We start from the raw sequence: 20000 nt of genomic DNA, 5'->3' as shown, positions 1-20000 counted from the left end.
ACCGCAGGGGCCAGGAGCTGTGTCAGAGCACGGGCAGCGAGCCCGGGGGCGAGCGGGGGCGAGGGGCAGAGCGGTCCGGCCGCAGCTGGGGTGGGTGCAGGGCTCCCTCGGCCGGGACCCCCGCCCCTGCGCAGGGACCCCCGAGCGCGGCGTCACCTCCCTGGCCACGTGCTCAGGCGGCAGCGTGCGTGGCCGGAGCCGTGGCAGGGCTGTCCCCAACACGCGTGTGCCAGCCCAGGGACGCGCCGGGACGATGCGTTGTATTGTCAAACCACGCTCATCTGTGGACCTCTGAACAGGCAACAGGAATAATTTAAAGAGATGATGAGACATTTTTATTATTCCCATGAAATTATATGGAATTATAGTTTTAAATGAAGGTGACAGGTTTAAAATGTGTATTTTAGAGCAAAATTAATGCCGTGCTTTCTCGAGTCTGGAAGGTCGGCCAGTCAGGGGGTCATCTCCCGCTGTGTGGGGGGTTTAGGACGCCGAGGGTGAAATCTGTTTGTACGGGAGCGGCTGCTGTTCCCGGCTAGCGCAGAAAGCAGCGTTGCTGGTGCTCAGCTGTGTGCGTGGCAGCTGTGGATGGTGCTGCCACGTCTGGTGCAGCCCGTTTGGAGCCCGCACCGCTGCGAGGAGCAGAGACAGGCACAGGCGCCCGTGCAAACTCGCGGGGTGCCAACGGCAGCCCCCCGGGACCCACTCTATCCAGAGCACGAATACCTGCCCCTAAACAGATTTAAAGAGGTTAATTGGGCTGGGATGTACATGGTTGTGTTACATCTCTAATGGAAATGTTGATTCAAGAAACCATGGCTCTAGTGATTTTTGTACTACTGTAATTATTTTTAAACTTCCTTTTCGGCGCTGTTGATAACGGCCCGGGACCATGCCTGCATGACCCGATTAAACTTACAAATTGTCAGCCTTGATCTATAGGATGCAGAAGAGATTGCTGACTGAGCATTGCTTTGGAAATTCTTGATTTAAAACAAAAATTAGATTTAAAATGTCGCTCCCGACAATACAGTGCAAGAGCAGTGGCGATTTTAAACACATACTCAGTATCCCGACATCGCGATAGCAACCAAGTTCCTGCACGGCAAGGGGAAGTTTAATTCCTTCTTGTCTGTCCCCAGCCTGTGAGCAGCCGCTGCGCAGCCATGCTGAGGCCATGCCCCCAGTTCTGTCTCCACCATTTCCCTCCTCTGATCTGAAATTTCAGCTCCACTTCTGTGGAGCCAGAGACCACGCATGGAAATGGCTGCATCCACGGGATTTGTGCTGGTGAGAGCCACAGCACCTCCTTGCTTTATGCCTGACATCTCCTGTAGTTGAGGAGCCAGTGGCAGCTTTTTCCCCAGGCATTTTAAACTAACGCTTGGACCTCGTAGGAGGGGTGGAATCCAGTGGTACAAGTCTTCGTTAGAGTAACGTGGTGCTTAGATCCATTTGGAAGGAAATGAGAAGCAAATCAATTATTTCCAAATAAATAATGCACTTACTTTTACCACACAGTCTTGCATCAAAGTGATATAATGTATAGGATAATGCCAGCCTTGCATAGATACAGCTCTGTCTTGAAAAACAGCTGGAAGGCGTATGTCTCTGTACTCAGGTGAATACTCCTTTAATACTTACAATGAGGTGTTTAAAGATTCTGCAGGGTCCTTTAAAAGCCGCCTGAAGATATTCCTGCTCTGTATGGGAACCGAGAGGGTCCTGCAGCGCTGCCCTCACCCCGCGGCACCTGCCTGGGCTGCGGTTCCCGGGGGCTGCCCCAGAGGAGGGTGCCCCTTCGGGTGCCACCGCAGGGACGGAGGAAGGGCCGTGGCAGGGCCGTGGCAGGGCCGTGGCAGGTCCGGTCCCCGTGGGCAGGTCCGGTCCCCGTGGCCCCGCGGGGCAGGAGGGCTCTGCAGGAGGGCTCCTCGCAGGCGTGCAGCGAGCGGGCAGCGGCCGGGCAGATGCAAGAAGTACTGACTGTGTTTTCTCTTGTTCTCTCTTTTCTGCCCAAGGTTTGAGCATCCGAGGAGCCCAGGAGGAAGACCCTCCCGATCCCCAGCTAATGAGACTAGACAATATGCTTCTGGCAGAAGGAGTCTCAGGTCCGGAGAAAGGTGGGGGATCGGCGGCAGCAGCTGCAGCCGCAGCAGCCTCTGGAGGGTCTTCAGATAACTCTATTGAACACTCAGATTACAGAGCCAAATTGACCCAGATCAGACAAATCTATCACACAGAGCTGGAGAAATATGAACAGGTCAGACATCAGCCTCTCAGTTGTACGTGTACCTGCCGCTGCTCTCCTCCACACCTCCGCTTGCCAGTGCCCGCCGCTGCCCAGCTCCGGACCACATCCCCTCCTCCCTTCCCCCCCCTCTCCCCCGTAAAGAGCCGTGATGCTATGGGAGTCCGTTGGGCTCCGAGGAGCCGCTCGCTGGACCCAGGACGCATGTCTTGCATGCCTGAGTGTTTCCTGTTGTCTGTAACCGCATAAAAGCAACACTTGAGCCCGTGTTTCTCCCCTTCGAGCCAGCCCAGAGAGGGAGAGAGGGGGAGAGTTGTCTGTCACTCGGTGCCGCTTTCATGCCCCGTGATGAAGTGTTGCAAGGCTGGGTCTGGCGAGTTGGGGAGCGCAGGCAGGCGAGGGCCGTGCTGGCCATCTCAGCCCACGGGCTCCCGGAGCAGGCGGCGGGAGGCTCCGGTGCAAGGCTCGGCCACGGCGGATCGGCCGGAGCAGGCTGCAAGGGAGCGGGCAGCGAGGCGCCGGCACAGTGCCTGGCCCAGGCATCGGGAGCTGCCGCTATGGAGAGGAAATAGGGAAATCCCAGTTCAGGCAGACACCGCCACTCGGTGTCTTTGTTTGGAGTGAAGAGCATGCTGCAGAGACCTGTGGGCTTACGTTAATTGCTGGGACCTGGTGACCCGCCACATTTGCCACGCCGGTGGCACCGGGAACGTTTGCCACATGCTGCCAGCTGGTGCTGGGCGCAGCAGGGCTCTTGCCTGTGGGGTGGGGGGCTGCGCCGCCCCGGTTTCTCTGTAATCTGCGGGAGAGACCGCTCTGCCTCCTCTCTTTTCTGGTTTTGCAATGAACAACGGCATCAAAGGAGATGGGGGAGGGAGGAATGGCACGAGACCCCCTGGCCCTCACAAGTCTCAAGCGATGTCTTCATTTTCCCCTCCCAGAGGTGTCCTAATAAATCCTGTAAACCCTGAGCCTAATCAGCTCAGCGAACCTCATCAGCTGGTGGTTTCCCGAGCTGAGCCAGGGAAGTCCTGCACTTGCCCCCAGCCCATCACAGCAAAGCGTCGGGCCGTACAGACCAAAACCACAAAAGAGATGTGGAGGCAGTGATAAAACCGCTCAAAACCGCGAGGGCGAGGAGATGAGCGCACCGTGCTGCCCGGCTGCTTCCCCAGCCCCTGTGCTCTGCCTCGGCGTGCTTCTCCGCCCTGCCTCACCAGCGTAAAGCTGGGTGCCTCGATAACTCTTAATTTTAGGGTTCCCCTTTTTTCATGTGGAGACCCTCTGAAAGGTCTGTGGCTACTTTGCTTTGCTTTTTTATGCCACCAGAAACAGCGGCATGGTCTGTGACAGGCCATGCCGACACAGCCGACCGGAGCCCGCCGAGTGTCAGCAGTGGGCGGGCGCGATGGGGTGGTGGGGAGCGGGTGTGGGGCACCGGTGGAGCGTGGGGGAGCTGTGGGGAGATGGTGCCCGCTGGCACAGTCACCACAGCGTCCCGCTGCAGATGCTGCTGGGACCGTGGCGCGGGCGGCACAAGGCTGGCATGAGGCTGGCATGGTTCAGGTGCCGGCGGCACAGCATGGTTCAGGTGCTGGAGGCACGGCATGGTTCAGGTGCCAGTGGCACGGTGTGGCTCAGCTGCCAGCGGCACTGCCTCGTCTGTGCCACCTCTTTCACTGTGGTGTTCAAGTGATGAACAAGTAACTGAGCAAATAACTGACAGGGTCTTTGTGCAAATCTCCTTTTCTCCCTCAAACGGAGCCCCCCCGCACCCTCCAAGGACCCCAAATGTCCTGTGCGGACCCTTGGGCTCTCCTTGCGCCGCAGGGCCCAGCGTGCAGCCTGTAGCGCTGAGGTGGGGATGGCTGTCAGATTAACGAGCGCCATCCAGCAGGAGCGTGTCTTATAAAACCGCAGGGACGCAGGCTGGAGGTAGATCTGGGGCCAAAGCAGCTGCAGGTCGGTGCTTGCAGCCGTTCCTGGCAAGTGTCCTTTGACTCTAATAAGTTTAATGATGTGGGGGAAGCAGGAGCGTTTTTAGCCCTGTAGCTCCATTTACAAAGGTTTCGGCTGAAATGTCACAGCCATCCGTCCACACCACGGGAAACTTTGGAGGATGCTCAAGTGCTGCTAGGAGAAGGAGAGAGAGGTGGAGCTGATCTGAAACGTGTACGCTTCCCTGTTGATCCTGACACCCAGCAACGTCTGCTCTACAGAAATATGATAATTTCCCCAGCCTTGCAGCAAACCGTCTCCTGCCGGTTTGTCTCAATGCAGTGCCCATCTCCACAGCCGAGAGGCAGCCAGGACTTGGCGTCTCTGCCTCCAGCGGCTGCAGGTCCCTGGGGGCGGGTGCCCCGCTGCAGCCGGGGAGCAGCTCAGCCCCCGCGCAGGGGCACCTGCCCGTGCCGGGGGAGCAGCTCCTGCCATCTCCTGCGCAGGCGCTCCTGCGGCCCCGCTGCAGCCGGCAGCAGGAACCAGAGCGTCTTCCTGGAGACGCCGAGTTTGATCCTGACATTTGTTGCCAGTTAGGGGAATGCGCTCGGGAAAAAAAAAAAAGAGAGAGAAATGGAAAGTGTGTCACGCCATCACACAGCTCTCCCCTCGCCGTGCGCCGGGAGAAATGGCCGTACACAGGCAGCTCCTTCCATAATTTACAGCTACTATAATAGAGATGACATATTGAAAGCTATCTTCCATAATTACACTGAAATACATTTTTTGCTGTAGGCAAAAGTACTGTAAGGGTCCCAGGCCTCCTGGAGCAGCTGGGAACCTGCTTCCCGAGTTCACAGATGTCTTCTGAATTCACCCCAGCTTGGGGTGAAGCGTGGCTGCTCGGAAGGCACCACCAGCCCCACGGAGCGCTGGCTGGCGCCCTGCCCCTGCAGAGCGTTTTGGGCTCTTTCCTCTCTTTTTCTTGCGCTTGCCTGAGGACTCCTGATGAAGCATTAAGGCTAGCAGGAGCATCCCCGCTCCTACAGGGTTTCTGAGCAGGTTAACAAGGCCATCACTTAGAACCTGACATTATTAATAATGTCTCGGGCACCAAGCAGAGGCCTGAAAAATAGTACGAAAAAAGGGATCAAGTAGCTCGGACGCTATAAATAAACAAGAGAAAACAAGACAAAGCATCAGAGTCTTCTGAGCTTACTTCCACTCTGCTGCACTGAAGTGGCTCTGCAGATGGGAGGTGCTGTGAAGATAAATGAAAACCAGGCCCTCCAAGTAGCCGTAACCAAACGAAGTCTCACTGAGCAATTCAAGTAAATTCAGGGAAAGATTTTTGCTTCTTGAAAGCAAGAAACTCACTTTGTCTTTGAAACGCCCAATTTTTGGTACTATATTTCTCATAGAAAAGACATACCTGAAAATATTTTCAATGCAACAGTTGCCATTTTTATTGTACTTTAAAATTGAATTCCCCAGATCTGCAAACGAGGGGACACGTGGCAAGCTGTGTTCCTGAAATGTTCTTTCAGTGCCAAATACTTGGATTCAGCCGTATCTTCGGGACAGTCAGAGCCGCTCTCTTGTCTCAGGGAGGGAGCTGCTGCATTTCAGTTACCTTACCTCTGTGCATCATTTACTGGGTGAGCCAAAGCTGGTGCTTTTGCCATCGGTTGGATGGCCGAACCCAAGCTTTTGCATGGTAAGATTGCCCAGGCAGCCCAGCAGACGACAGGCAGGAAGGCCACGGTCCCGGTGCAGCACGGCCGGTGGGAGCAGGCACCGGTGCCCGGCTGCCTCCCCTGCTCAGGCCCGGGGCTGCCGTGCTTCCCTCGGGGCTCGGAGCCCGCTCCCGCGCTGGGCGAGCAAGCTGCTGTGCTGGGTCTGGCTTCACACAGGCCAAAGCTTTGGGATGGGAGGAGGAGAAACAGGTCACCCTGGACGACTCCTGCTCTCCCTGGGCGAGGGGAGGTGGCCGGGGGTGCTCAGGGCAGCGTCCTTGTCTCTTCAGCGTGGCAAGAGGGGATGGCGGCTGGTCACCTCCACGAGCTTTGCTGCCTGAAATGTCTAAGCAGAAAGAAAGAAAATATGCAAATGGGAGGCGAGGATGAGATGTGTCGAACTCCTTAACCTGGAGCTCAGGAATTCTTGAGAAAGTCAGGGATTGGCAGCTGGCGGGAGGAGCCGTCGCGTCCGCGCTGGCGTGGAGCGGCGGTGAGCTGGCGCGGCCTCCGTGGCACCGTCACCTCTGCGCGCTCGGCGGTGGCAGGCGAAGGGCGTCTGCACCAAGGCTCACCGAGCCTCGCCGAGCCTCGCCAGAGCACTGCCTCCAAACGGGTGCTGCAAGGATGTAAATTAGCCTGTAATTTACTTTCAGTAGTGTAAAGAAAAAAAAATCACTTTGCCTGAAGTGTATGCATCTTTCTTAAGGGTGTACCCAGATTTTAATTATCTAAATGTAAATACTTAACGAATTTTACTTAGAGTAATGAGCTAAAGTGCACACTACATAAATGAGATGTTCTAATTAATCATGTATGAACTACTGGTTTAAAGAAAAGCTATGTGAATTCTGCGAATGTTGGGCTATTGCCAAATTGCTAATCAGCATTTGCATTCATAGATGGCTTCACTTAATAAGTTGTGAGACGTTCAGCAAATGTTATAGGAAATTATGAGTTTTTAGATGCATAAACTTTTCACTTTTAACTCTTTCCCTTGCACAATCTATTGAAATGCAGGAGAATCCCTGAAAATGTAGTTGTCAGACAAATTACGTAGATAATTTTTACCCTGGCTTTAGAGGAAAAAGAGGAGCTAGAGTCAAACAGCTACGTAAAGTATGGGGTCTGGACGAGATACTTGCAGCGTTTCCTCCGCGTGATTTACTGGCTGCTGAGCGTGGTGCTCATCGCCCGTTACGTTAGATACACGAGAGTGAAATCCTGTGGCCTTATTTGGCCGCGGTTGCAGCCTGGAGGCGCGTTACGATGGCTGGCCCTTGCGCAGCCAACGCACAGACCTCCCCCAGACGTGTCAGCCTTGCATGCATCCACCTTCATCCGATCGGGGTTCGGGGAGCAGAGAGCAGTTTGCCTTGCGCTGCCCATAGACCCCATGGAGGCCAGGCAGCGCCCGGCCCCTCTCCACTTCCCAGGGCTCCGTCGGGATGGGGGTGGGTCAGTGCCTGAAACGTGCTCGAGTACCAAGCTGGCCCCCGGGAGGGGCTTAGCCCCGTGGCCGTCACGCAGCTCTGCCTAGCAGACAGCAGTCCTGGGGTTTGTTTTTGAAAGAGATAAGGGAGACATAAATCAGCAGAGTTCGTGGCAGCTTCCAGCCTGCGTGGGGGAAGCCGGGATGCCAGCGTGACAGCCGCTTGGTCATGCGGAGGCTTGGATCAGGCGGCGTCTGTTGATGATGCAGCCTGGAGAAGTTTATATCATTGTGTCCCTTTGCCTGCACAGTCTGGGACTGATAATTGATGGCTCCTCGTGCCTTCCCTCCTCCAGTGCCTCGGCGGCACGGCGCAGCCCATGGCTTGGGCATGGCTTCGCTGAAACCCACCCTCTAAGGGGACGCATGTGGCCCCTCAGAAAGGTCTAGAGACTGCCAGCTGCTGCAGGGTGTTAACCCTGCCTGCTGCCTGCTGGGGCTTGGCAGGTTGCAGGACGGGCAGCCCTTGCCAGGTTTTGCTCACTTGGCTGCTGAGCGCGTGCTGGTCCCCGCTCGCATCCTCTTGCTGCCTGCAGCCATTACACGTGCCGATCCCGACCTCTCCTCTCCACCGTGGTCCAGCTGGGGCTGCGGGGACGCAGCCTGCTCTGAAAGGGGTAAGCGCGGATGGAGCGGTGCTGTCCGCAGGACAGTCCGGGTCTCATGGACGGGGCGCCTGCGATCCGCGCCCACAGCTGCGCGTGTGGAAGGGACGGGGCGGCGCGAGCGTCCCCAGCCCCCCCAGCACTGCCTCCCGCCCAGCAGCCAGGCCTGAGCTTGTGTCCTTGTGGGATGGCACAAAACAATTTCTAAGCCTCTCCTTCCTTCGCAGGCATGTAATGAATTTACCACACATGTGATGAACCTTCTCAGAGAACAGAGCCGGACACGTCCCATTTCTCCCAAGGAGATTGAAAGGATGGTGGGCATCATTCATCGAAAATTCAGCTCCATCCAGATGCAGCTCAAACAGAGTACTTGTGAAGCAGTAATGATTTTAAGATCAAGGTTCCTTGATGCCAGGTAAGGCAGAGGCGGGTGCCCCTGGCGCTTTCTGGGGGGGAAGGGGCAGTTGCTGGGCAGCCCAGGGAGAGCCTGGCCCTGCTGGGAGCTGCGTCCCCACGTGGGCAGGGACGCACTGGGAGAGGCTGCTCTGCCCCAGCAAACGGCCAGGCCCCTCGTCCTTCACCCAGCAGCTGCTGTGAAAGGGGGGTTTCCTGCACAGAGCTTTCATAAACAGCAATGTCTTTTCTACATGTTTTAGTGCAAAGACTAGCCTTGTTTACCCAATGCATGCTTGTTTACCCTGCTCATACGGGAGTCACACAGGATTTGTGCAAAGGGCTGTTTTGTCACCCCAGCAGTTATTTAAATGGCTGCCGGTGCCGATGTCTCGCACCATAAGGCCAGCCTTGCAAAACACTGACCCCGTAATGGAAGAGCTAAGCTCTCTGGGAGGGACGTGCCCACGGGCTGCGGCTGACGCTGGGTTGGCAGCTGTGCGCGCCCGAGGTAAGAAGGGTGATGATGTTTCCGAAAGCCAGATCTGCTGGCCTGTCTCCCAACAAGCTGTCGCCTGACTGGGGCGCGGGAGAAGGCAGCATCTTCCGAACCGCTCACAGCCAGCACGTGCATCCCTCGGACACCCGCGTCGCTGCCGGAGCTCAGCACCCGTCCCCACAGCCCGCCAGCCTCCAAAGCGGGACGTGCTTTCTGCAGGCTGCGAGGAAGCAGGCAGATGGGGATTAGGAGGGGGTTTACAGGGACAGCCAGCTTTGCTTGGAAGCCCTGATGAGGTGGGATATCGATCGATCCCCAGCCCCATCCCTTTCACAGGGCTCCCGTCTGCAGAGCAGGACCCTGGCAGCTGGCAGAGCCCGGCAGAGCAAGAGCTGAGCCCGGCAGAGCAGGGAGGAGGAGCAGCAGGCACCATGCAGAGCCTGCCTTCAGCAGCTAGCTCATGCTTCACACCTGAAAGCTGTGAGGAGCTAAACAAGAGCAAAATAATTTTATTAACAAGGAGGTCACTGGCAGGTGTGGCAAATTAGGGTAATTACAAACAGTTGGAGGAAGTGTCTATGGAGAGCTCCAGTAACTGCAAAAGGTAAAGCTTGCAGATGCACATTTTAAAGTGATTTCTTTAAAAAGGAGGAAGGTAAATAAGGCAAAATGAGCGGAAGCACAGTAATGAGATAAACATAGCTCTAGGGAGAGAGTCTGCCTGCTCCAGGATACAGCGTAGTTAGCAGCATCGTGATACTGCTGGAAGAGAGCGCTGGGGATTGCCGCTCGGCTGCCTGCTGGCCTCGGGCGCAGGCAGTTTGATTGCAACCAGCCCTGAGGGGAAGGGAGCTCCGAAGGAAATGTTTAACCAGGGCTTTCGAGAGGATGTTCTGGGGAGAAGGAGAGCAGCCGACGTCGGCTCGGAGGAAAAGCACCGCAGCTGTGCAGATGCTGCTGCCGTAACCTGCGCGGTGAGAGCGCAGCGGTGGGCCGGCTGCCTGCCGTGCCAGAGCGGCTGCGCTGCTCCCCGGCCAGCACCACCTCGCTGCTGGGCTGGCTGGAGCACGTGCTGGGCGGCGTGCTTTGGAAAGGCTTCGCTTTCTGGCAGGGCTGCAAGGCTGCACACCTTGGTACCCATCCCACGCGGTGCAAGAGCCTGGGCCCCGCTCGGCCCTCGGCAGGAGGGTGTACAGATGGGTCTCCCTCGCAAAGCCCTGAAAGCCACTTGCTCGCAGAAGCCAATTAGCTCAGTGAGTGCTAAGTAAGGACAAGGCAGTGAGGCCGCCCCGTCCCTTTCCACTGTGCTCACCCCAGACACCTGTGCAGGAGCCCCAGCTGACCGGCTGCTCAAGGGAAGAGGTTCGTTAGGCTGCTGTCAGCACAGGGCCATTTAAGGGCTGGGAGGTTCGGGTTGGGCTGTGTACTTGGGTGCAGAGGTGCTGCAGGCAGGCTGCCTGGCTCAGTGTCCTGCCTCGCCTTTCACTTCATTGCATTTTCTGCTGCAGCACACAATGTGACCTGTGCACCCTGGGATGAAGCCCCAGATGGAGGTGGATGGCGTGAGGCCAGAAGCAGAGTCCAGACCCTTGTAGGGCTGGATGTAGGACTGCGAGCACTGCAGCCGGCTGCAAGGTGGCAGGGCAGAGCCCAGCCCCCATGGAGGGCTGCCCCGAAGAGATCGGGGTACTGAGATGTGCCGCCGTGTTGCGGTGTGCTGCGGCACACGCGCGTGAAACAAGGGTCACTTCCACTCCAGCTGAGCCTGCCAGAGACCTGTTTGCATCTGGAAGAACAGCTGTGGTTTTCTTTTCTCATTTCAGACGGAAAAGGCGTAACTTCAGTAAACAAGCCACAGAAATCTTGAACGAGTATTTTTACTCCCACCTCAGTAACCCCTACCCCAGTGAAGAAGCCAAAGAAGAGCTGGCAAAGAAATGCAGCATCACAGTATCGCAGGTAGGCAGCGAGTGGGCGCGGATCCTGGGTCCCGGCCCTCCGCACCCCGGGCAGTGCCTCGACCTCCTGGCTCCCCTTGCAAAGCCGCCGTCTCCCGCCAGCCTCTGGGATGTGCTTCTGACGGAGGTGTGCGATACGGAGCAGGTCCCTGCCCAATGCACCTTCGTAATCCCTTCAAGTTGGCATTATTGACTGCGATAAAGTTCAGTAGGGTGATGGAACATGAGTGAGCTCTGCAGGAAAGGCAGCGTGCCTGCGGGTGGCCGGGGTTGTGCTGGGGTAAAAGAGCGTGCGTAGAAAGATGAAGATAGAAGTAAAAAGGAGGTAAGGTTAGCACCTTACTTTACGTCAGCTTTCTCTCTGTGCAGTCAATAGCGTTCCTAGCTGAGCCTTACTCTCTGTTATGAACTCATTACAACTTACCATTATTTTGGGGGAAGGCCAGTTTATTGACAAACATATAATCTATCTGTATAGATCAGAATTTCTTTGATTGCTTGAAGTTGTTTTTCCAAGCCAGCCAGAAATTCAGCCTCTTGATACACTGAAGTGACGTGAGCAGTTTCTCTGTAGCAAAAATGTATTAAGCAGATTTCCTCCTTTTATCACGTACAACAGATGTTACTGTGAAGTTAATGCAAGAAAACCAGCATCTCTCTTACCAGAAATGCGCTCTCGTTGGCTATGGCTGCTTTCTGTATAGGCCAAAGTACACTTACAGCTCTGGACTGATGTCTCGCAGCGACGTTGAGGCCGATGGCACCACTCCATCGAGCTTTCCTTCACCAGATAGATAGCTTAAAAAGCAAAATAACACTTTGCATTTCTTGTGGCCTGTATGTTTGATAGAAAACCAAACAAGTCTGGCTCATACAGCTTGGGGAAGGTTGTGCTTGGGTGGCAGGGAAAGCTCACCAGCAGTTCCCAAGTTCTCCAGCCACCCCGTTGCAAGGGCCGGTGTGCCATCTTCTCCCAGCTCCATCAGCTCCGCTTATCAATATTTCAGGTCCTTTAGAGGAACAATGCCTGCGGCGAATGTGTTAACTATTAATGATTGCAGGCTGCAGTATTGGCATTATTAGCAATGCAACCTTTAGCTTTATAATTAAGACCTGAGTTGAGATTTACTTTATAGGTCTCCATTGAATGCATGAAAGATTCAGGCACTTTATTGAAGACTTTCAAATGAGAGGCCGCCCAGCTCCCCCAGATTTGATATTACTTAATTGACTTTGGATGCACCCTCAGTACAAACCCTAGCAAAGCTGCCCTATGACATGAGAGGCCAGCAGAGACGTGTCTGCCTTCCTCTCCCCTTGCTCGTTCCTCGGCACGCAGCACGTACTGTGCTCTGAGCGGGGTGGGACGCACGGGTGCCCGATGCCAGGGGAAAGTAAGGGATGGAGGTGGGGACAGTTTCTCCCAGTCCGCTTACGAGTGGCTGTGGTGATGAGCAGGAATTTGGGGGGGGAAATTCAGCACCAAACTTGTTCCCTTTCGCATTGCTCCTTCATCACTGTTAGCATCACGCGAGCGACTGCAGCCCCGGCAGGTACAGGGGCAGCCGTGGTGGCCGCTGGGCAGCTCTCCCATGTCCACGGGCATCCCTGCGGCTGCCGTGGATGCTGGAACCAGCCAACAGCCTGAGAGCACACGAGTACCAAGGTTTGCAGCCTTACATCTTGTTGCTTGTTTCAGTCCTCTTGGCACAAGATGGTTTGTAGCAATTCCTCCAGTAAATGGTGTCCAGAAATCTTCCCACGTGAGCCGAGGCAGCCTGCTGTGTGGTTAGGAGAGGCAACGCTATCCACACCAACATGGAGAAACCCAAAGTTCTTTGGCTCTGCTGGCAAAATGCAGTTGGGAGAGGTTACATGGTAGAGAGCACAACAGACCTGCTGAGGAGATGTTTTCTGTCCACCCGGGCACCCAGGACGGTGAATTGTGCCTGGCAGAGAAGGAGTTAGTGATCCTGCAGAGTGGACAGATAAAAAGCTAGATCTAGATAAGGCTGAAGCGACGGAAGGAAATGAGATGGAACATTTGAGAAGCCATAACTGATTGCTTCTAGTGCTAATAGATCTGATTTCTTTCTTAATTGGTTGTTTGATAAGATTTAATGTATATGTTGTAGAATGAAATAAAAGGCAGGCAGATGGTCCAAAACTGTAGCAGCAGCAGCAGCGAGCCTGTGACTTGAATATAGGTTTGTCTCTTTAATATTTGATACGAGCATGAATTAGTTGTTTCTTGAATCTATTAGGAAGTCTGGGCGAGCGATGGGAGTCGCCGCATTGCGGCCTCTGTAGCACCGCGTGCCGCAGCCCGGGATGCGCAGGTTGGCGTTTTCCAGCCTGGAGCCAGGGCAGCGCTGGCCACGCAGCCCAGCCGCTACCTGCCAGAGATGCAGGTCTGGGGCCGGGGCCGGAGCCTCGCTCTGGCAGGATATTAGAAATGGCTAGGAAAAGCACCGGATGATGGGAAAGCCTGAAAACGGGGCAATGTATCCTCTCATGGGAGAGGAGCATGTATGTGAGAGAGGGAGTGCCTGGGATCAGCTGGTTGCTTGAGTTCTTGATAGATCTGCTGTCACAGCTAGAAAATGTGAATGCTATGGATATCCTAATCTTTGATTTTCAAAGCCACTTCCAAAGTCCGCGTGGCAGGACTGCAGGGTTAGTTGGTATTTACTAGCTCAAACTGGGCTGGAGTTGTCTTTCTTTGTATGGAAAAATGTATATATTTTTGAGGCCATCTAGCAGAAAAGCTCTGAGCAAGCACTGTAAAATAGCCCAGTGCACACTGCTCCGGTGGTTGGCAACAGAAGTCGGAGGATGCAATCCAGAAATCAGGGGTGAATTGAGCAGTCATTTAAAATACTGGCAGGAGTAGCATCGCATGGGATAAGCGATGGCATCCAAGCGAGTGACTGAGCTACACCTTGCACAGGGCTTTTATGAAAAATCTCTGAGCACGTGTTTCCAGCCTCGACCAGGAGTCCCTGAGACACGGCCCTGCCTGGCACCGTGCCCTGTTCACCTCCCGTGCTACAAATGTCCCGGAGGTGCAAAGAGCTGGAAAATGGAAAAAAAACCCCAAACATGTTAACGGGTGGCTTTCCAAACTCCTGGAGGTTGTGGTTCATGTTTGAAGAGGCTTTGTCCTTTTTCTGGCCGAGCCAGGCTTCCCCTGTAGCCTCTCCTAATGATGATCCAAGGTGTTTCTTGTACTGTAAGTGCCTTGTAAATGCTGGGGGCAGATTCATGGCAGAACATTTTCTCCCTCAAACACTTAATTAGTGAGTGTTTTGGGTCGTCCTCCCCCCAGATTAAGCAGCTCACTGGAAATCTTGCTGCCATTGCACTTTACTGAGCTGCAAAGAAAATTGTCTCCCAGAATCATTTAGTTGCAGATGGGAGATAGATGGTTTCAGTTTTGATATCGGTGTTTAAAATAATATGTAGAGAAGGTTTTTCAAGAAAAGCATAAAGACAAACTATTTATTAAGATGAACACCTCGCACAATTTCATTTTTAAGAGTACAGAAAAGGTAATTCTAGGGGAAAAAAATGTCCTTAAGAGAGAACATCGTCGGCTGTAATTTAGAGCTACCCGATCAGCACGTGTTCGAGGGAGATAAACTGTATCATCTGTTCTCCCCTTACCATGGCTGCGAGGCTGATGTTTTATACTTTTGCAGATGAGCCTCTTTCAGGGTGTCATGAACAACTATCAGTCTATCATATGGGCTATAGAAAGGGCATAGTCATTGCTGAAAGCGTGTCAGTGGATTACAGCAATAAAATTTTTCACTGCTTCAAACAAAAGAAGGATGTGCTTGACAAGGGAATATATTTAAAATTCTTTTAAAGAAAGAGTGCGGAAGCTGGTTTCCAACACCGCTCCTGCCCTGCTTCTTCTGAGTCCGAGTCTGCTTGTTTCTGTAAGCAGGGAGAGCTATGGATGTAAAGGTTCTTACCCCTTGGCTTCGTATGGGAAGTAAGGAAAAAAAGATGCAAGCTTAATTAAATAGTTTCTAAAGGTAAAATTCTTAGGTTTAGATCATGTACCATAATTGTGCCACATTGATTTTCAAAATTTTCTCTTTTGTGCCATTTGGTTAGGTGCAGAACACAAACTGTGTGCTACAAACACTTGGAAACACAATGGAAAAATTTCCGTGATCCATAAATACACAGTTCACTCATTTCAGCAGTGATGCTCTCGTGTCAGCTGCATCTTTTGCAGAACGAGTGCTGATTTATCCCATGAAATCAGCCGGTGCGGAGACATGAGGCAGGCCTGCCCCATCCCAAATCCCACATTAGGCATCTTGATGATTTAAGTAATAATTTATTGTCTTTTTATTTAACATTGCAATTAACATGATAAATAAGTGCAACAGTATTGTTTGAAATGTAGTATACAATTAAGCCCAATTAATTAATTGGCCTTCAATGATCAGGAGGAGAAAGATGTGCATTGTTTTTTTATGTGAAGAGATAGTTTGTTTTAATGAAAAATGTGTTATGAAGCAGCTCGCGATGGAGACAACTTTCATTTTTAGGGTGAGCGTGGGGCTGGGCGAGGAGCCAGGGCACCGCGGCTCCTCCCGGTCCCGGTGCTGGCCGCGAGGCAGCCCAGCACCAGCATCCTGGCCATCCCCTGGGACGGTGCCGGTGCCAGCGGCAAGGGCAGGGCGAGGTGTGCGCCGGGCAGGCGGAGGAAGCTGCAGGCAGCCAGCACAGCCCCGCAGGACAAATGTGATGGCAGTAAATCCAGCCTAAATCCTGCCTGGCACAGCCTCCGCTCGAGCGGTGCCCTGGCCCCGTCCTGGATGCATCCAGCCGCCCACATCGGCCGTGCACGCCTGGCTGCGGCCGGAGCCCCTGCGTGTCCCCGGGCCGTGGCACGCTCTGCTGCAGCCCTTCGCTGATGTGTTTCATGGGAGAGCAGAGAGTCCTTTGGCTGGGAGGCAAAGGGACCGGGGCGGTGACTGCATGACCCCAGAGGGAAGCTGTGGTTTCTCGGGGCAGCTGCAGCAGCCCCAGACGCCGCGCTCTGCCAGTGCGCAGGGCGTGCGCTTTCATCTCGGAAATAGTTTAACATTTCTGGATATTCATTGAGATGTGGTATGCGGGTTAAACATAACGTACGATCGCTGCTCCTCTCATTGCTTCCAATTAAACCTTGCTTGTTAGTTTAACCTCTAGGTAATCCCATCAAACAATTGATGTCAAGGAAACACTGCCCACAGTGGCTCTGGATGAGTGGCCATTAATTTTAATTGCCTTGATATTAAAGATTAAGAAGTATTGGGACTAGCAGAATGGAAACGATCTGATGTCAAGCAAATCCACTCGTTGAGGCTTCCCCAGGCTGCTGGTGATATTAAAATTTTACTGTGAGAATTAAATAAACCTTTATTAGTGATGGCTGTTGTTTGATTGGTCCAGGGGCGTGCATAAACAGAGGGGTCTCGCACACATCCGTGGACAATACAGTTGATGTACAGAGATTCCTCAATTATGAAACTGTTAATAAAGCATAATCTGATTGTCCACAATAATTATTTGCTAGGTTTCATTAATGTATTATTGCTTCTCTGACTGACAAGGTAATATTAAGAGCAATATATAGAATGCAGCGGAGTATTATCTAGGGAATAGAACGTATAAGGTACCGTTCGTATTACCGTTAAAAGCTAGAGGCTTTTCATTAATTGTGTTTAAACAAAAGCTATAGCTGCATAAAATACAGCAGGATTTGTCTCCTCCCGGCAGCAGGGTGCCTTACTGGGCACCATGGCGTGGGTGCCCTACCGGGCGCCGCGTTGCTGCCGCGGCTCGTGGCGGGGTGCAGCCGTGGGCTGCGGGCGCCCCGGGGAGCGCGGGACCCCAGCCCCTGCCTCGCCGCGCAGCTGGGTCCCTCGCTGCGGGGATGGCCAGTAACCACTTGTGTTATTACTGTCCCCTCCCCTTTACCTCTGTGTTGTTGCAGATGCTTTTTTTGTCTTGGCAGCCTTGGCCATCGTCCGTGTTACAAACCGGGTTTGTTATTAGGGGCTCTGTTATAGCAGCTGGAGTTAAACAAAGCCACTGAGAAAGATTGTATAAACTTTTCTGAGCGGCTCCAGCCGTGACCTCTGCGTGGGTTAATAGTTGGTGCCCTGTGAGCCATCTTGGCTTCCGTACAGTATCTTCAAAGGGAGATGACAAAGTGACTTTTCAGCCATTATTGATTTATACGATTCCTTTCTTTTTCAGCCGACCAAACACGATTCTGTGAGTGGGCTGCCAAGGTCGTTCCAGCCCAAAAATAAAGAACAATTGCTCTCACTGCCCGCTCACCCTCACTCAACCGGACCTTGGTCCCCCTTCAGCAGCTTTCGGGGTCTTGCTCCGATTTCATTGACAAATGGCTCATAGCAGTAGGAGACAATGCTGTACTAACTGTTACAGCAAGCTCCAGGATATGTGTCGTCATCAAAGAGTCAGCCCTTGTGCATCGGTTTGCCAACAGAGAAGCAGAGCCAGATCACGCTCTTATCCATAGCAATATTTAACCGATCCTCGGTTGCTGCTTAGTTAACCGGAGTACCCGGCAGATACGGGTTGGGGGCTGGGGCACACGTATTTGCTGGACCAAACATGACATCTCAAAGTGATCGTGCTTTGCCGGGTCATGGCCTTTGTGTCCCTCACTCTTCTCACCTCTCTCCACTGCAGGTGTCCAACTGGTTTGGCAATAAGAGAATCAGGTACAAGAAGAACATCGGGAAGTTCCAGGAAGAAGCCAATCTCTACGCGGCAAAGACGGCTGTGACCGCAGCACACGCCGTGGCCGCGGCCGTCCAGAACAACCAGACAAACTCCCCCACCACACCAAACTCTGGTACGTACCCGGCTCGTGCGCTAAAGCATCCCGAAGGGCAGTCCGTAAAGGAAGACCCTCGATGGCGCCCTAGTGAGTTCGGTCGGGCTGAGAAGGGTGCAGCTCCCTAGCAGACCTAATCGTGGCACGGGGAGTGGTGCCAAGCCCATGGACCTCCGGGCTGGACCACTGCAAGGGCCGAGCGCTGCCGTAGGTGGTCCCAGCGGCTTCGGAGGCGAAGCTCCCGTGGCCTTATGGGGGACCCACATAATTCCCGCAGCGGTAACGTCTGCCTGGCTCGGGCTTCTGGCAGCTTCTTTGTTTCTGTAGATATTTTAAGCTTTTTCTCATTCAATGAAAATAACATAAAATGAGGCAGAACTCCAAGTCTGTTTTTGTAGAACTGTTAAATTTATTGTCAAGATAAGAACAAAATAGAGGAATATTTTAGCATGCACTAATTAGAATTTAAACTCTGGGTTGCTTGAAATGGAGTTGATATTATATATAGAAATCTAAGGACGCAACTTTTATTTTGGAGTTGCTCTACCACATGTTCTTCTGCAGTATTTAAAAATTGTCTCGCTAGCGTGTTGTTGACATCTTGCAAATCTAAGCATTAAATTAGTAGGGGAGTGTTTAAAGAGGAAGTTGCTTTTTTGGGCTCCAGTGGCAAAGGTTTCCACGAAGCACGGATGTGTTTGACACTATTTACAGTGAAGTTTTGCTGCAACTTAGTTGTAGACAACTTTTAAAGTGTATAAAGATCCATGGGGAAAAAAAAAAAACTTTAATCAAGAGAAAGCAAGAAAAAGGTTCCTCCTCTGACGGTAATAAATCGGCTAATTAGAAATGACCAGCCATTTCCCTTTGAAGGAGACATTAAGCACGGACTCAGAATGAGTTTTTCTCCGAGTGTTTGGTGATAGCGTCTCGCGATGAAGTGATCCACCGGAGGAAAGCTCTCGACATGAAAACCTGTTGTTGTACAGGCTGTTCTTCCAGAGGGAAAAGCCGACCCGGGTCTCCCGGGGCTTCCAGGCTTTCCCAGCGTAGCGCTCCCGGGCGGCAGCCGGTGCGGTGGCGAGGCCCGGCAGCAGCCCCCGCCGGGACGCGCCGAGCCGGTGGGCGGGGGGCCGGCGGCCCGAGCTCGCCCCGCGCCGGGGCCAGCAGCTTTCCCTCTGCCGTGCGCTGCCTTTCCTTCTCCTCTCCTGTCTTCTCCTTCCCCTGCCCTCAGGTCTCTGGGGTTATATATTTGCGGCTCTCTGTTATTCAGCTACCTAACTCTTTCCTTTCCAGGTTCTTCTGGTTCTTTTAACCTCCCAAATTCTGGGGACATGTTCATGAACATGCAGAGTCTGAATGGGGATTCTTACCAGGGGTCCCAAGTCGGAGCCAATGTGCAGTCACAGGTAGGAGAAATGCCCCAAAGTAGGGCCTTTCTAGCAGGGTAGGGTTTGGGCTAAAAATTCCACCTTACTCTGGCTCTATTAAATGGTCTGTGCCTCGCTGCAGAGTGGAGGCTGCATATTTCTGAATGTGACCTATTCTTACCCCAGCATTGAATTTCACAAATATAAAGAGTGATTTTTTTCTGATTGAAACTTTAAGCTTTGTGAATGCATTCGGCTCTGGCTTGAGCTCATGGAATGGGATTGGGTGCGTCTGACTTCCATGGACACTGTAAATCCAGTGGATTTTCTTTCTTTTTTCCTTTTCTTTTTTCTTTTTTTTTTTTTTAAACATCTTTCTTTCATTTATTGGACAAACTTTTATTTTGTCAGAACACATCTAACTGAGCTATTAAAATACAACTCATTCTCAATCACTTTTCCAGTCCTTTCAGACAGGGCTAACTCCATTTTTTATATGCGGTATATATGCCATAATCTCTTCCCATACATGCAAGCACGTACAGATGTGTAAACATGCACAGCACTTTGCTGCAGACACTTAAGAAGGACCTACAGGACGCACTGCTGTGAGAAGTTGTTGTTTGGCTGGTGTGAGAAGCAAAGATGTATGGGTTTTAACATGCAAGGATTTGTTGAAATTCTGCCAGTCATTCTTGATTGATAAATTTGCCTTTCATAGAAGATGCTAAACCCTTTTGGCTCACATAATTCAAAATGTTGCCTATTGTAAGTGATGACGTTTTAATAGATTTGGAATGATGAATTTTGTTTCCCCTTACTTTAAGGTGGATACCCTGCGTCATGTTATCAATCAGACGGGAGGATACAATGATGGCTTG

At 52.8% G+C, this 20000-nt stretch overlaps 1 protein-coding gene across 4 annotated transcripts in view; it reads left to right on the top strand.

Annotated features, from left to right (window-relative positions):
- PBX3 (PBX homeobox 3) overlaps positions 1-20000 on the top strand; it is a gene marked incomplete at its 3' end in the record, with an annotated part of 113452 nt that overhangs the window by 90309 nt on the left and 3143 nt on the right. The window contains exons 3-8 of one of the 4 annotated variants that reach the window (XM_082327278.1): positions 2019-2260; positions 8247-8437; positions 10738-10873; positions 17602-17767; positions 19046-19158; positions 19947-20000. The exon at positions 19947-20000 is cut by the window's right edge and continues 36 nt beyond it. In XM_082327278.1, coding sequence (XP_082183404.1) covers positions 2019-2260; positions 8247-8437; positions 10738-10873; positions 17602-17767; positions 19046-19158; positions 19947-20000 — 902 coding nt within the window. Of the gene's footprint in view, positions 1-2018; positions 2261-8246; positions 8438-10737; positions 10885-17537; positions 17783-19045; positions 19159-19946 lie in introns of all 4 variants that reach the window. The other 3 variants (XM_082327277.1, XM_082327276.1, XM_082327279.1) reach the window with 3 other exon arrangements.

Source organism: Platalea leucorodia (genome assembly GCF_965183815.1).
Source record: "Platalea leucorodia genome assembly, chromosome: 15".
In the NCBI taxonomy this organism is placed as follows: domain Eukaryota; kingdom Metazoa; phylum Chordata; class Aves; order Pelecaniformes; family Threskiornithidae; genus Platalea; species Platalea leucorodia.
Note: the sequence above shows the minus strand (reverse complement) of the source record. Positions and strands in the feature narration are given on the sequence as shown.